The 12,136-nt window shown below is 44.2% G+C and overlaps 1 protein-coding gene across 1 annotated transcript in view; it reads left to right on the forward strand.

Annotated features, from left to right (window-relative positions):
• Positions 1-11,932, forward strand: part of PARN (poly(A)-specific ribonuclease) — a 154,554-nt gene extending 142,622 nt beyond the window's left edge. The window contains exons 23-24 of the mRNA XM_041748340.1: positions 1,618-1,811; positions 10,920-11,932. Of these exons, the coding sequence (XP_041604274.1) occupies positions 1,618-1,811; positions 10,920-10,972 (247 nt within the window). The 3' untranslated portion in view covers positions 10,973-11,932. The remainder of the gene's footprint in view (positions 1-1,617; positions 1,812-10,919) is intronic.
• Positions 11,933-12,136: the final 204 nt, after the last annotated feature.

Below are 12,136 nucleotides of genomic sequence, written 5' to 3' on the forward strand. Positions count from 1 at the left end.
CGACTCTTGATTTCAGCTCAGGTCATGATCTCTGGGTCATGAGATGGAGCCTGCATCTGCTTGAGATTCTCGATCTGCGCCCCTCCCCCTCACTCTCTCTAGCTCTCTCTAAAATAAATAAAATATTAAAAAAAACTTTTTAAGGCTATTATCAGTTTTTATTATTTTTTTATTATCAGTTTTTAAACATTACATTTAGCATGAATTTTTAATAACCCTCCAAATATTACCATTGGTATCCCCCCTTTTCCTTATGTCTCCCCAATAAAAGAGATGTTTCAGAAAAGTGCATGTAATGTATGTGAAAAAGAGGACAAATGGAAGGCCAGTCAGCCAGTCTTAAGAGCCCATGTGCTCTCAGCCCTATTTTGCCTCCTATGGCTTCTAAGAACCACCAGGGAAACAGTTTATCTTTTTCCTTCTTCACATGAGTGAACAAGTGTGAAGTACAGAGAAGACCAAAATGCAGGACTAACATAGAGGAACTGGGAGGACTGGGTAGCCAGAGGTTTCTTTATATGTAACATTTCAAGTATTTGCTTCCTGAGAAAAGGCTGAAATCAGGGTATGTCTGCATTCACTCACTCTCTCCCTTTCCGCCCCCTCTCTGTACTTGAATGGCCTTCCTGAATTGGAATGACTTGATTTTTAGTGTTTCTCATAATTTGGGGGCTATAATAAAAAATCTATTTATAAGACCCATTTAGAGGAGACAGGACTTACATGGGCCATGCGGTCTCTGTTTTTATCAAGTTATATTTCAGGGAACGTATTTTCTCAAGGAAAAATCAGGACATGTAATTTGATTTAATTTAACATGTCACATCCTATAAAGCTTTAAAAGTGAAGCCAGGTTTAATTATAAATTTGACAAGTCACCGTTTTGGCACAGAAGAGAAATATGTGAAGGAGGGATATGCCCCTGGCTAAGTGGATTCAGATGATGAGCTAGGTGATAGGGGGCACACTCAAGAGTTCTTCTGTTGTGCTGCGTATCTCATTAGTCAATCATGAAGGTAACGATGCTGTCTTCCAATTTAGCGCCCCCAAGACTATTGTTTTGTTACAGCAGCTCTACTATTCTCTTCTGCTCTTCTGCTCTAGGAGCTCTACCAAAACAGAGACCAGCAATTTTCTTTAAAACTTTGTTCTTTGAGGAGCGCCTGGGTGGCTCAGTAAGTTAAGGGTCTGCCTTCAGGTCATGATCCTGGGGGGGTCCTGTGATTGAGCCCCATGTCACCAGGCTCCCTGCTCAGCCAGGGAGACTGCTTCTCCCTCTGCCTGCCACGCCCCGCCCTGCTCGTGCTCTCTTGCATGTGTGCGCTCCCTCAAATAAATAAAATCTTTTTTAAAAAAAATTTCATCCATTGAAGTGCTAAGAACAGCTTGGATTTGTATGTGTATGTACACAAGCATAACGTAGAACGTGCTTCTGAGTAATGCTGTCAGCGGGGAAACTTTTAGACTTCAGTTCCTATATAAAGTCTTTAACTTTCACATACAGGTAGTTGGCTGCTAGTTTAGTGGTTACAGACTTAAGAGTATTTAGACATTTTATAGGCTGGTGTTCCTGTTAATCTCCACACCTTTCATGTCCTTCCACTGTTTGTGTTTCAGTCTTACAGCGACCAGCACAGTAGGAAAGAGAAACCTGAGTCCCAGCCCAGCCGAGGCGGACTTGGAGGCCAGAATATCAGGGGAGATTTCGGACACCGAGCTCGAGCAGACTGAGTCCTGTGCAGAATCCCTCTCTGAGGGAAAGAAGAAGGCCAAGAAATTAAAAAGAATGAAGAAGGACCTTTCACCAGCAGGTCTGTATAAGATCTTACTAAAGTTCTGGACTTGTTCACTCTTTAAGGCTCTAGAAACTCTTTGGGGGGAGAAGTGATAGCAGGGCTTCGGTTGGCGCCAAAGCCCACGTGCAACAGTCCCCACCCCCCACCCTTATCCATGGTTTCCCATGGTCAGCGGCAAACCAGAAGCAGAGGATCCTTCTGACTTGTCGTCAGCAGGTCATTGGTAGGGGCACTTGGGTGGCTCAGTGGTTGAGTGTCTGCCTTTGGTTTGATTCGTGATGCTGGGGTCCTGGGATCGAGTCCCACATCGGGCTCCCTGCAGGAAGTCTGTTTCTCCCTCTGCCTGTGTCTCTGCCTTTCTCTGTATCTCTCATGAATAAATAAAATCTTTTAAAAAAAAAGGAGAGAGAGAGAGAAGGTCATCAGTAGCCTAATGCTGGGTCACCATGCCTATGTCATTCCCCTCACTTCATCTCATCATGAGGGCATATTATCATCTCACATCATCACAAGAAGAAGGGTGAGTCCAGGGCAATACGATTTTTTAAGGGAGAAAAACCAATTCATATGGCTTTTACTACAATGCATTGTTATAATTGTTCTTGTTTGTTGTTAGCTCTTGTTAATCTCTGTGCATTTATAAATTAAACTTTATCATGGCCGTGTATGTGCAGGAAATAGCATGGTGTATATAGGGTATAGAACTACCGGAAGTTTCAGGCATCTACTGGGTGTTTTGGAATATGTCCCCCGCAGATGAGGATGACTGCTGCAGTTTTCCATGGGACCAGATGCTTTTTAGGATTCATTTAATTTAATTTGAGGAATCCCTAAAAAGCCCTGTCTCTTGATAGAGGGAGGCTTGGCAGGGGCCTTCGCAGTTAAAGATGGTTACTCTGCTTTGGTAATCCTCTCTCTCTCCTCCATGGTTTAGAGGTTTTGCTGATGTGTGTACGTAGCCTCAGTATCTTAAATGTGCATTTAAATTTGCACAGAAGCCTCCTCCTACACATGTTATTTTCAGTGGCAGAATTTTCACCGTTCCCAGCAAAACGCCAGGCAGCCTGGATTTCTCTCATAAGCAGAATTACATAAGGAGCAAAGGAAACTGGAAACTAACCCAGGTTGAGAGCCTAGTATGTGCTAGGCGCTGTGTTAGGAGCCTTTTCTTTCCTTATTTAATTCCCTTCTCACAGCAGCCCCAACGTAGGGACGTAGGGGATTATCATCCTGTCCTAGTGACGCAGGTGTCTGACTCAGAGGTTAAGAAACCTGTGCAGATCCATGTGGCTAGCCCCAGAAGGGAAGTCCAGGCCTTCCTGGAGCTGAATCCCCTGTTCTTCCCATCACCCGGATGCTGTGGGGGGTCCATGACCAAACTCAGCCCTTCAGGCACAGACCCTCTGCAGTGCTGGACTGTGACATGAGTGGGGGGCTCACTGGTCAGCCGGGCTGGTTCTCTCTCCAGGAGATCAGCCACCACCTTCTGGGCCCCTTGCTGACTGCTGCTTGCTTGGGGTCCAGTGCAGCATTTCAGGCTTGGCGGGAGTTCGATCTTCCCTTTAAAGTTCTGAAGTGGTCATCAAGTTTCACTTCACAGTTAAGAGATTGGAGGCCTAATGGGGAACATGACTCACCCGAGGTGCCGGAGTCCTCTGGTCTGCCCTGTGTCTGCTCAGGATAGGAGGGTCTCTCACCCAGCCCCAACTGTCCGTCTCCTGTGTCTCCCATCACAACGGCTTCCTGGTGAGCAGAACCAATAGTCAAACCAAAGGAAAATCAGAAAACAGTGGAATTTGCTTCGTATGCACGCTAAGAATTCCTCGTGTTCCAGATTAGTCCCTCTTTTTGTGTGGCCTGACCTGGCGGCAGGGAGTTTTCTGCATCTCATTGATAGTAATGAAGTCAAAAGAGGCAGCAAAGATGTTGTATGTTTTTATACTTTACACCGAAGCCGAGCTTTCCCTGAAGATTTCGGGTCTTCTTTGAAGCCCGAATTGTGTCTTTACACTGCCTCTTGAATCCCCATGGTCCTCCATGACATGCCTCCCCTCTGTTCCCTAAATGGAGCATTGGAGAAGTTTTTCTTCTTCTGTAACACTCTTAATCTTTCCCTGGGATCCCTTCTTAACACTACCTCATCGTATGTGCTCAGCAAATGTTAACACTGAGTGTCGACATGACTTCAGGAGATCCCGGCTAGTGTGGCAGGGGGCGGGGTCCCCTCTTGTGTTCTCTCCCTCATCTCCCAGTCTCTTCTGAAATTTTCAGTTTCTCTCTTAGCTCTCAGGGACGAGATGACAGGTGCCCCCCCCCCCTTCTATCTCAGCATAATCTTACAGGTATTAACATTCAAATACCTAATAATAGACTGCTTGAATAGATTAGCTCCCTTTATAACTTCTATCATTCTAAGCGAAAACTTTCTGTGAGTTATTTGGGGTTTTGAATGTATAATACCGTCATTAAAATAGGTTTTTATTTTCCTCCCATTGACAGTAAAGCTGTCACTGCCACAAGATTTGAGCTAAAAAAGAAAAAAATGATAGATTTTGTACTTCTTTGTCAGTCTCGCTCAAAGAGAAAGACAGAAACATCTTGACAGCTTTTAATTGAATCAGAGAACTTGAGATAATTGGGCTTCTGGAGCCCCATTCACCGGGCGAGACCTTCCAGCAGCACAAAGCTGGAGGTTTAATGGGTCCTTCTCGGCTGTTCCGTTGTAAGCATTTAGCGCTAATATTCTCAGCAGGGTGTCAGCCAAGATACCAGGCTCTGAGCCTGTGGAGTCAACCAATTTGGATTGCTTGGTGATTTTCATAAGGTCCTAGGGTGAGTGAAAATACAAAGGTCTGACCCTGTGAAGGGTCTGTATTAAGCACTCGGGTTCAGAGCATACCAGGAGCCATGAAGACCTCATTGGGGTGTTGGCAACAACCAGATGGGACAGTTTGGTATGGTGTGGGAAAGCCTGACCTGCAGAGACCGCTTCCAGGGCATCCTGTCTGATCTCTCCTCCTGGCAAGCATATCTTGACAGGGCCACAGGTAGTTCATGAAGGTGTGGTGGGTGTCTGGCACTGTCAGCGAAAGCATGAAAAGTGTAAAAGACACTGTTCCACAAGTCAAGGAGGGTTCTGTTTTCTAAAGAGGAAATAATAGCAAAAAGGAGGACCATAGAATATTGTGTCTTGGAGCAGTCCTGGGTCAGTTGGTGGCTTAGTAAATCCCACACAAAACAGTGTCATCTGTCTTAGTTACACATTTTAATATCTAAGATGTACTGAGAGTTCGGTACTAGACCCCTTCCCAGCTAACAAAATGACTTCAACTGCAAAAGAAATGACTGTTTAGTGAGTTTATTATCATGTAGCCAGCATTTGTGCCAGGAACATCCTTTGCATCTATTCCTTATAAAAACCCAGTAAAGTATAGATACCATTATTTCCGATTTCTAGAGAGGACACGGGCTTAAAGAATTCAAACTGGCAAAGTCAAATATAGCTGGTGTTGGGGGCTCTGGGGAGGACCGTCTGATCCAGAGCTCACACGTTGTACCTACCATTCTGCCATATATGAAATTTATCCAAACTTTAGAGGAAGCAAAGGACTCTTTAGAAAGGAGCTGGTCAAGAGCAGAAACAACGGCCAACTTGGACTTTCTTGTGATGAAGTCATGTGACCAAGCAACCATTCTCTTTAGGAGTTCACTATGTACATATTATGTACTTAGCAAGTATTTTCCTCCTAAGTGTTGTTTCTATCCTGTTTTCAGGATACAGATGTATAATGTAAGTCCCTTCCTCTTATATTTATTAAGATTGGTATAGAATGGTAGTGCTATCTGTTTTTCCTCGGGGGAAATTCAAGGTACATTCTCAATTGGTATGTAAAGAAACAGAGTTCTTCCTGTCATTTAGGCTGAAATAAAGTATCCCTAGGACATGTCCCCCAGACAGTGTTTAACGGATGAGTTTCTACAGCACACCTGTTCTTGCTAAGTGAATTGTGTTCCAGTGTCCTCTTGCTGACCAGACTGGCCATTTTCAAAATACTGATGGACAGTCCAGTAGCCAGAGGTTCTATCAGGCCCAGTTAGCATTCACAAAAGAGTGCTGGAGACACTATGACTATTTCTGGTGACACTTTGTCATGTAATAGAGAGGCTGCTACAAGTCTTTTTCTGCTTTCCATTTAAAACACAACACAGCAGACCTTTAAATGTTTGCCAAGAACCAGGAGTGTCACTGGAGTCTTGAGTAATCGGTTGAACTTTTTAAGCTTAAATCCTAAGGTTACAGTATGAAAATTTAGGATTAGAGTAGCAGTCTGCAGTTGCTGACCATCCAGGCTAGGGAAGTCCAGCCAAGGAGCTTTTCAATTCCTCAGTTACAATGTGGCTGATAGCCTCGGTGTGGCCCATGAGGAGTGTGCTGTGGGCAGTACGCTGCTCAGTCCTTGTCCCTCCTGGCAGCCCTCTACTCAGGGAAGCTCTGCCTTCTTGGTGTGGAAAACTGCCTCTTTACCTTTGGAGCATTTTCCAGTTAAATACATTCATATAGCACCCCCACAGGATCTTTCTGTATACAGAATTCTACTCTAGAAAATGATACAATGGCAAATTTCCAATATTTTAGATTCTGTTCTTGATTCACCTGAGGGAAGAAATGTCTTCGCTCTTAGAATCTCTCCTTTTATCTCTGGATAGAAGAAAAGTAAAGACATGCAAACAGTCACCTTTTGTGTTAACCACATTTTCATTTCTTTTGTCATTTTGTTAGTAAAAATAATATGCTCGCTATGAAAATCTGTAAAATGAAGAAAAACAAGAAAATCAAACCCAGTGGTTGCTTGATACTGTGTTAAGTGTTTTTCCTCTGCTTGTCATTTTTATACATGTTGACATCATACTTCATAGACAGTTTGGTATCCTGTTCTTTTCCCGTTTAAAAAAACCTCTTGGCCAAATTTTAATTATCAGTATAATATTTTATATTAAAATTTTGTTGAATTTTAAAACAACATTCCTACTGTCTTTTGCAGGGTCAGCTTTATTAAGATACAGTTTATGTACAATAAGTCATCACTTGTAGGTGCACAGTTTGATGAGTTTTGGCAAATGCATACAGCCATATAACCATCATCGTGATCAAGAGAGAGAACAGTCATAGAGGCACCTGGAGGCTCAGTCGGTTAAGCATCTGACTCTTGATTTCAGCTCAGGTCCATGATCTCAGGGTGGTGAGATCAAGCCCCATATCAGGCTCTACACTTGGTAGGGAGTCTGCTTGAGATTTTCCCTCCTCCTCCTCTCCCTCTGTCCCTACCCCTCTTCTTTCTAAAATGAATACATCTTTTTAAGAAGAGAGAGAGAGAACAGTTGTATTATTCCAGAAGATTCCCTCATGTCACATCCCTCCCAGCCCTAGATCCTGGCAACTGCTGATGTGCTTCTTTCTTAATATGTTTGAGATTCATTTTGCTGTTGCACATACCAGTGGTTCATTCCTTCCTATTGCTGAGTTAGTATTCTGTTTTATGGACGTATTGCTGTTTATCCATTTTGCCCATTGACATTTAGGTTGTTAGCACTTTTTTAGCAACTAAGAATCAAGTTGCTATAAACATTTGCAAACAGTTTTTTATATGAACTAACTTTTCATTTCTTTGGGATAAATACCTAAGAGTGGAATTGCTGGGTCTTACAGTAAGTAAGTGCATGTTTCACCTTCTAAGAAACTGGCACAGTGTTTTCCAGAGTAGCCAGTGAGGCTTCCAATGGCTCTGCACCTTCACCAGTATTTTAGCCATTCCAGTGGGTCTGTAGTGGTGTCTCATATGGCTTTGACTTGAATTTCCCTAATGACTAATAATGCTAAGTATGTCTTTAGGGTGTATAATTAGTTGCCATCCAAATCTCTTCTTTGGCAGAATTTCTTTTCAAATCTTTTGCCCATTTTTTCATCAGGTTGTTTTTTTCTTGTCCTTGAGCGTTGAGAATTCTTTGTATGTTCTGGTTATAAGTCCTTTGGGTGTTTTGCACATTCTTCCAAACTTTGCTTTTCTTTTCATTTTCTTAATAATAACCTTCAAATAGTAGAAGCTTAAAATTTTACTGAAATCCAATTTATAATTTTTTTTCTTGGATTATGCCTTTAGTGTCACATCTAAGAAATCTTTGCCTGACTCCAGATTACAAAGATTTTTCTGCTGTGTTTTCATCTAGAAGTTTTATGGTTTTAGGCTTTATATTTAGAGATACAGCCCATTTTGAGTTAATTTTTATATATGATGCAAGGTATGCATTGAGATCCATCCTAACAGGAAGCAGGCATCCAGAAATACTTGTTTAAAAAGAAAAATTGTTCCAGAATTCTTTCCACTCAAATAAAACAGGGCAGTGAAAATGAGCTCCTTGGAGCACTGATCCTATCTCCTTATCTACCAGCATTGAGACTGATCCATCAGTCTACAGCAACCACCTTTCTAGAAAGTGCTAGAAAGAATACCAGTAGTGATCTCCAGCCCCCTCTGGTCCAGGTCTCTTTTTAGGTGGTTCCTAAAGTTCTGGTTCCTCTGGACATATTGTTACCCAGCAGCTGCACATTTTAGGTAGTGAAAACTAGGATCTTCTTGACTGCAGGCTGTTGGCTTCCTGGGAAACAACCATGTTTAGTGTTGGACTACCTTACCCATAAGGGGAAGAGACCCAACGTCCATGAAAAACTGACTGTGTCAGGAACTCAGCTGTACCACAGCAGGCCCATGTGGCAGAAAGTGATGATCAATCCAGCTGATAGATGAGGCCGTGAGAGGTATTCAGAGCCACACAGCCAGTCAAATGGCCAAGCCAGACTTGCTTATCCAAAGCTTTTGCTTACTCTGCTATTCCTCACCAGCTCCTCACCAAGTCACTTCCTGTGTGTCTGCTGGCATGCCGCCACACCCACACATGGTCCCATCCAGCTGACAGCAGGTGCTGTTAGAAGTATGACAGTGCAGTTGCTTTCAACCATTTAGCTTTTTGTTTGTTTATTTGATTTCCCTCACAGCTAGTTTGAATTTATTTCAGTTCCCCACACTCGGCATTGTGGCTTTTACCTTTAAAATGGCTAATTGACTGCTGTGCTATTTTGTAATGTGGATTATAAAAATGTCCTGTGGGTGTTGCTTTTCCTACTTACAATCAGGTTTTTTTTTTTTAAGATTTTATTTACTTGTTTGAGAGACAGAAAGTTGAGCAAGCAAGAGAGCATGAGCTGGGGCTGGACCGGAGGGGGGGGGGGTACAGAGGGAGAGGAAGAAGCAGGCTCCCCACTGAGCAGGGAACCTGATGAGGGGCTCAGTCCCAGGACCCTGAGATCATGACCTGAGCTGAAGGCAGACGTTTAACTGCCAGGTGACTGAGCCACCTGGGTGCCCCTACAATCAGGTACCATATGAATTTGTGATTGAGAGGTCAGGCTAGTGCTGTCTTAACACAGCCCATCTGCATTATTTACTTGTTCTGGGGAGGGGAGTGTCTGTGTGTTTTGTTCTTTAGTAACCTAACTGGATCCTGGGAATCTGTCACGCAGAGCATCTCCTGTCCCTCTTCACTTCTCAAGAGCAGTCTTACACACAGTCTTTGCTGGGAGAAGACCCAGGGCACCAGACTCCAAGTATCCCTCTCCCAGTCTTCTCATCCTCTCCGTCTGAACTTCATCTCAGGAAATGATCCCAAGTGGGAATTCTCATGTTGGCTGAAATCCTGTGTTATTTTGTGTGTTCAGACCTAGTTATCTTTAGACATTCCTGCCATTGAGGTGGCCACTCTCAGCTGAGTGATTTCCTACTTTGCAGGACCTTGCACCTCCTCCAGTTTTAAAAGTTACCATTTTAGGCAGCATCCAAGCCCTCTCCCCTCTGGAATCTGTGGAGTGTTAGCAGCTGGGGCTAGCTTAGCCCGTTTTCCCTGCCAACCCTGCTTAAGTAATGTACGCCACCTCTGGTGCAGGAGCTCCTGGTCTGTCACACTTTCCATTGTGGCCACGCTCATCTCTGACTTACTTCCCCTTTGCTTAGCTCGACACGGCTGGTCCAGGCCCCCACCTGGCTGTGCTGCTATCATTACAGAGAGTGGCATTGCAGCTTCCGGGTAAAACTGTAACTGAAGAGGACCTTCGACACTTAGCCAGTGTTGCTGAACTCTGAAATGGCTGCACACTTTGACTTTTGCCCCTTTTGGGGGTCTCTGAACCCTCCTCATTGGTCAGCTTCTCTAAAAAAGTCACCAGTCCCTTGGGTTTCTCTTCTGGGTTCTGGCACAGAGCACCTGGCACAGAGAAACCTGGTGTCCTGGGACATGACAGGCTGTGTATGTCATGGAAGGATCTAGTTCCAGCTCAGCCACTTGCTGGCTGTGTGAGACTGCTCACCTTACCTAGCTTCTCTGAGCCTGTTCTTGTATCTGTAAAATGGGGATATTGATGCTACTATGCTTAATTAATTTATTAATTTGAGAGAGAGCACAAGCGAGAGGGGCAGGGGAAGAGGAAGAGATTCAGACCCTGCACTGAGTGTAGAACCAACATGGGGCCTGATCTTACCACCCTGAGATCACGACCTCAGCAGAATCCAAGAGTGGACCCTTAACTGACTCTGCCACTCAGGTATCCCACACCATGCTGGGCTTTTATGAAGATTAAATGAACTGAGGGCCACTTGGCTGGCTCAGTCGGTAGAGCACACAACTCGATCTTGGAGTTGTGAGTTCAAGCTCCACACTGAGCATAGAACTTTTCTAATAAAAAAAAAAAAAAAAAAAAAAAATTTAACTGAGTGCCCAGCATGGTGGCTAGCAAAGAATGCAGCTTGTGCTCCCCAAGAGAGATGTGAAGTAAAGAGGTGTCCAAGCAGGCAGACCTGTCACTGATACTACATGTGACGTTGGGTAGGGTCACCTCCGACTGCTGGGCACTGCTGCCCATGGGCAAGGGTGGGCTTGCCGTGTCTGGCCCAGGCCTGCCTGCAGTGGCCTTTGCAGCCAGCTGTGGATGCTCTGCTCTTTGCTGGTTGTTGGGGCACCCAGGTGCCATCCTCACCTGTTCATCGTGTTTGGTTTTGTGTCCCCCCGGCCTCCCAGGAGCCATCCCGGACAGCCCTGCCAAGCTCTTCGAAGTTCCCGACACGTGGTAACCTGGCCCTGAGGGAAACACATCGCTGGTGCTGTGGCTGCAGAGGAACCAGCCAGCACATTCAGAAGCCATACTGTATTTAATTTAATAAAATGTGGTATGGGAGGGGTTTGAAACCAAGTATGTGTCCTGGAAAAAAAACAAAACACAACAGTTTTTATTTTCGTGGCTGTGTCTCTCTTCTTCCCTTTTAATGTAAAGTGTCTGCTGACACTCAGCACGGTTGTAAGCTGTCGTGAATGTGCACATTATGAACCAGTTGATTATTTGTTGCTTGCGTGAAGCCTTTGCTTTCATGACTTTTAGCACATTTAAGAATCCACGCGACGGGGAATGTCGGCTGTGAAATAAGCAAAGAGCCAGCATCCTTGGGCACAGTGATCAGAGTTTTGGGTTGAAGTCTTTCTCGCTTCGAGGGGTTCTCCTGATTCAGGGGCCTCCCAACGGATGGGGAGATCACTCGCCTCTGCCCACTTCGCCCCATAGCTGCCTGAAAATCCTCAGCGCTCAAGCCCATTTTTCCAGTAGGAAAACATCTCCTGCTGTCCACCTGCAACTTACCCTTTGCCTTGGCCTTCGGGCCGTATCTGTTTAGAGTCCTTTTTCCTAAGATGTGAGGTCCTCACAGCGGACTGTACACGTCCAAAAAGTTCACTTCTGTTTTTCCATGAGTGCTGTGTCCACTTTCCCCTGTCTCCGCCTGCTCGTCATCTCTGAGTGTGTGCCTGGGACTGAGGTGGCACATGTGTGTGCGTGTACGTGTGCGTGAAATCACAAGTGACATGTACCAGCCCTTTCTCTGTTGAAACTGATCCCAACAGTGACATAATTTCACAGATCTACTTCAGTAGATCTTCTTCATATAGATCATTGTTAGATATTTAACATTTTTTTGTATCATGGAAATAAAAAATGAAATGTGTATTTCCAAAAGATGAAAATTAAAGGAATTTTCATAGGATTCTGGTTCTTTCCTTTTTCTTTTTTTTTTTTTAAATAAGTGAATGGCATATTTGATGTTTACATAGATAGGTTGCTCTCAAAAGATCACCCCGAAGAGCTCTGGTAAGTCACAAAGCCTGGTGTTTATAGATTTTTTTTTTTTTTAACCCGCGTGAATGAGTCGGATGCTTGGTGCTGGAGTTGAGCCCTGTGGAAAACTATA

The sequence above is a fragment of the Vulpes lagopus genome, chromosome 3, assembly GCF_018345385.1.
Source record: "Vulpes lagopus strain Blue_001 chromosome 3, ASM1834538v1, whole genome shotgun sequence".
In the NCBI taxonomy this organism is placed as follows: domain Eukaryota; kingdom Metazoa; phylum Chordata; class Mammalia; order Carnivora; family Canidae; genus Vulpes; species Vulpes lagopus.